At 59.8% G+C, this 4,229-nt stretch overlaps 1 protein-coding gene across 1 annotated transcript; it reads left to right on the plus strand.

Annotated features, from left to right (window-relative positions):
* Positions 1–1,205: 1,205 nt before the first annotated feature.
* On the plus strand, positions 1,206–2,978 carry Arl4d (ADP ribosylation factor like GTPase 4D). Its single transcript, XM_005002472.4, has 2 exons — positions 1,206–1,538; positions 1,926–2,978. The coding sequence occupies exon 2, from the start codon at positions 2,020–2,022 to the stop codon at positions 2,620–2,622; it is 603 nt and encodes a 200-aa protein (XP_005002529.1). The 5' UTR covers positions 1,206–1,538; positions 1,926–2,019; the 3' UTR covers positions 2,623–2,978.
* Positions 2,979–4,229: the final 1,251 nt, after the last annotated feature.

Here is a 4,229-nt window from a genome sequence, read left to right on the forward strand (position 1 = left end):
TCCTGCTCAAAACCAGTGGCCATAGCAGTGCCCTGCTCTGCAGCGCGTGCCCAGGTGGCAGGGCTGCCTGAAGGAGATCTATCCTGGGTGTTGGACAGAGATCTATCCTGGGGGTGCAGGGAGATGGAAGCCAGGCCCCGCCCACCTCCTGTCCATCTATTCTTCAGCACGACCCAGGGCAACTTGAAAGCAGTAGGAGGTGGGGCTCCTTCATCAGAAAGTGGTTTCCACCTGGGTGTGGCCAGGAGTCCTGGAGAGACTACCAGAAGTCCTGGAGAGACCACCAGCAACCGTGAAGAAACTGGCCCTGAGTCATTGGTTTTAGAGGCTCCTAAGTTTGGTTTGACACCAGGTCGGCTCATTTTAGCTTGGCAACCTTGGACAATCACCTAACCTCTCTGTGCTTCCGTTTCTTCTTTTTCTTTTTTAATCCCAGCACTGGGAATTGAACCCAGGGCTTTTGTGCTGAGCAACTTCCCAGCCCATTTTTAATTTTCTGTTTTGAGATAGAGTCTCACTAAATTGCCTGGGCTGGGCTTGAACTTGTGATCCTCCTGCCTCAGCCTTCCAGAGTGCTAGGATTCCTCATGTGTACCACGTAGATGGCCCCGTTTCTTCTTGTTAGGTTAACCATACTCAGGCTGAGTTAGGTATTTTAAAAGGAAAAATAGGTGTGATGGGAATCCCAGCACCGGGAAAGACCATTGATGCCACAAATCCAAGGTCACCCTGGGAGTTTGGGTTCAAAGCCAGGCTGGACTACACATGGAGACGCTGTCTCAGGACCAAAGAGGAAAACATGTAAAATTCCCAGAAACTGGTGTGCTGTGGTCACTGAGCAGGGTATCCCCTCCGCTGGCATCCCAGGGCTCAGCTCTGCCTCTGTGGCCGCCCGAAGCTGCAATCCTTCACCGTCACCCCGACCTGGGGTGTCACAAACTCATTTCCTGCGTTTGGGGCAGGTGGACTCCTGCACAGTGGGAGCCAGGTGCCAGGTGTGGCGGGAGGTGGTGCCCAGCCCGCTGGTGTTGAAGGACAGACGGACGAGCGTGGGCGCTGGATGGTGCAGGGTGGCAGGAAAGGGCGGGCCCTGTGTCTGCCAGCAACTTCCTTTGCGTCAGCCCCCTGCGTAAGGAGCCGCCTGCCAACGCGGGGTGCTTCGATCCGTTGCCCGGGTACAGCCCCTCCCCTCGAGGGGGGCCGGTCCGGTTTCCTAGGCGGGGTCTCTATCCCAGTGCTCTCTGGTCCTCCTGGATCAGCCTCAGCAGGGAGCCCAGCTCCGCGTAGACCTGGCCACCGGGACCTCTCTGCCTCCCGCCCGGGGTGCCACGCCGGCTGCGGGCTCAGCTGCAGAGGGCAGCACGCGGCAGACCGCCATGAATGGGCATCCGCGCCCCGCCCCCTCATCTGATTGGCTCGTGGTCCGTGACGTCACGAGAGCTTTTTAAGGCAGAGCCGCGGCCCGCTCCACAGTCGGCTAGGCGCCGGAGGTGGGGGTGCTGCGTCCCAGTAAGACGTGCGGGAGCGGTAGTGCGGAGGTAGGGGTTCCGGGAGCCGCCGTGCACCGGGGAGGCCGCGTCGGCGAACGTAGGGGGAGATGCGGAGAGAGTCACCTAGCGAGAGCCTAGGTCGAGGGGCTGAGGGCCGGGGAGCAGAACCCTGAGCCGCACCCGGACTCCTGGGCTCCAGGGTGCTCTCCTAGACAAGGAGGTCCTGGCATCCCGGAGAAGAGCTGTTTGGAGCAGGTCACCTGCGGGCTCTGACTCTCCTCTGAGCGTCTCCAGGGAGGGGGACACCGGCTTCACACCTGCCACTGTTAAGAGACGAAATGCAGGGACAGCAGCTGAATGAGAGCGGACCCCCGAGGTGCACATTTGGCCTTCAGTACTAAACGTGTGCTTTTCCTCCGGCGCCCTCTCCTCCAGGTAACTGCTGACCTCGCCGCGGGGCTGGCCATTTCCAGGTCCCCGCCCCCTTCTGCCTGAGCCCGCTCCCGAGGGGCCAAGTGCCCTCCTCCCCATGGGCAACCACTTGACGGAGCTGGCGTCCGGCGTCCCCTTCCTGCCGCACCTGCAGGCCCTGCACGTGGTAGTGCTGGGGTTGGACGCGGCCGGCAAGACCTCCCTTCTCTACCGCCTTAAATTCGAGGAGTTTATCCGGAGTGCGCCCACCAAGGGCTTCAACACGGAGAAGATCCGGGTGCCGCTGGGGGACTCCCGCGGCGTCACCTTCCAGGTGTGGGACGTCGGCGGACAGGAGAAACTGCGGCCGCTGTGGCGTTCCTATACCCGCGGCACCGACGGGCTGGTGTTCGTGGTGGATGCCGTGGAGACCGAGAGGCTGGAGGAGGCCAGGGCAGAGCTACATCGCATCAGCCTGGCCTCGGCCAACCAGGGGCTGCCAGTGCTTGTGCTGGCCAACAAGCAGGACCAGCCCGGCGCACTGAGCGCTGCTGAGGTGGAAAAGCGGCTGGGGGTCCGAGAGCTGGCAGCTGCTACCCTCACCCACGTGCAGGGCTGCAGCGCCGTGGATGGGCTGGGGCTGCAGCTGGGTCTGGAGCGCCTCTACCAACTGATCCTCAGGAGAAAGAGGGCGCCCCGGGCCAGCAAGAAACGACGGTGACCTGGGCTCCCCGTGCCCACCACGGGGGTCTGCATACTCCAGAGCCAGCAGGGTCGCTCATGCCTGAGAAGCTAGGGCTGGAGCGTGACAGCTTTGTGACCTCCTCTACCCACCTCTACCCTTCTATGCTGTCTTTCTGGCTGTGTCCAGCAGGGTGGAAGTTGCTGGACTTCGTGGGGCTTCCTTAGTGCTCCCTCAAGACAGCAATCAGAGTCTGTGATGTGACTGTGACATTGCCCAGGACCCTCACCAATCCTGGCAGGTCCACAGCCTTTTTATAAGCCATGCGTGCTTCCTGTTTTATTATATTTTTTACCGTTCCCCTGTAAGTTATTAAAGATGAGGACTCACGCTCACTGCCTGGCCTGGCATGTTCCACTCTCCTTTTCCAGCCCGGGGCAGGATTCGGGAGGAGGCTTATTTTGAAGCTGAGTTTGCAGAACGAGCTCTCTCAAAACTGCATTGTCAGCCAGGCAGAGTGGTACACACTGAGCTCAGCAATCTGGGAAGCTGAGGCAGGAGGATCACAAGTTGGAGCCCAGCCTGGTGTAACTTAGCAAGACCCCATCTCAGAAAAAAAAAAAAAAAAAAAATAAGGACAAGAGATGTAGCAAAGGGCCTGGATTCAGTTCACAGGACCAGGAAAAAAAAAAAAAAAACCAATTAGCTATGTCCTTCTGGTATCACTGATACCAGAGGGTGCTTGGGGGCCCTTCGGTTGCTGCCTGGTGTCTGGTTTTTGGGTCACCTCCTCCCTGACTTCCCTTTCTTTCCTCCCCCTCTGGCTGTCCTGATATGATACCAGCTGCTCCTTGCAGGTTTACCCTGGATGCCACCACCACCAGCCTCAGGCGCCCCTCTCTCCTTGGCTGTGGGGCTTCCCTTCTCTGCCCTTGCCAGCTTGGTCTGGAAGAGCACAGAGAATGGAAAGTGTCTGGCCCTGAGCCACGAGTGGCTGTGTCCTGCTGACTGAGCTCCTGGCAGGCTCTAGGGTTCTCACAAGGGTGGTTACCCCTCAGGGACAGGAGGGGCAAGCAGGCCCGATTCAGTGCTAGAAGAGAATCTGAACAACCAGAGCCTCCTACTCCACTCAGAGGGAGCAGAGTCAATGTGCTGCGCAGATCCTTCCAGCCCCCGCACTTTGTGCAAACCCAGCAACTTGGGTGCAGGGTGTGGGTGTGGGAGTTGGGCCGCTCCAGGATGAGCTAAAAGAAGCAGGGGAGAAGAAGGTGGTACCCACCCTTGCTGGGGAGCTGGGGAGCTTCTTGGAGCTCCTTCCCCAGCCTGGCTGCCCTCCTTCACCCTGGCAGGACAGGCAAGTGGCAGGGACTCCTGAGGCTGCTCAGGCCTGCACAAGGTCCACTCCTCAGAGCTGCTGGCCTGGCTCTACAGGAGACACGTGCCACAGTGGCCTCCCCCAGGGCACACATGTGACTCAGCCTTGTTTTCTGGGGCAGAGCCCTGCAGGCTAGGAACAGCTCCTAAGTCTGGCTCTGCCACCCCACCCCATCCGGAAGAACCTTGGTTTCCACCTCCAGTGCTCAGGGTAGCAGAGCTCACCTGGGGAGGCTGGGACATGTTCTCCTTGCCCCTGGGCCCGGCTGTCA

This window comes from Cavia porcellus, unplaced genomic scaffold (genome assembly GCF_034190915.1).
Source record: "Cavia porcellus strain 051 isolate PalLab524CR breed Dunkin Hartley unplaced genomic scaffold, mCavPor4.1 scaffold_6, whole genome shotgun sequence".
Taxonomy (NCBI): Eukaryota; Metazoa; Chordata; class Mammalia; order Rodentia; family Caviidae; genus Cavia; species Cavia porcellus.

What these genes read in the sequence shown, in the direction of transcription:
- Arl4d (XM_005002472.4), top strand. Translation starts at nt 2,020, where the DNA reads ATGGGCAACCACTTGACGGAGCTGGCGTCCGGCGTCCCCTTCCTGCCG.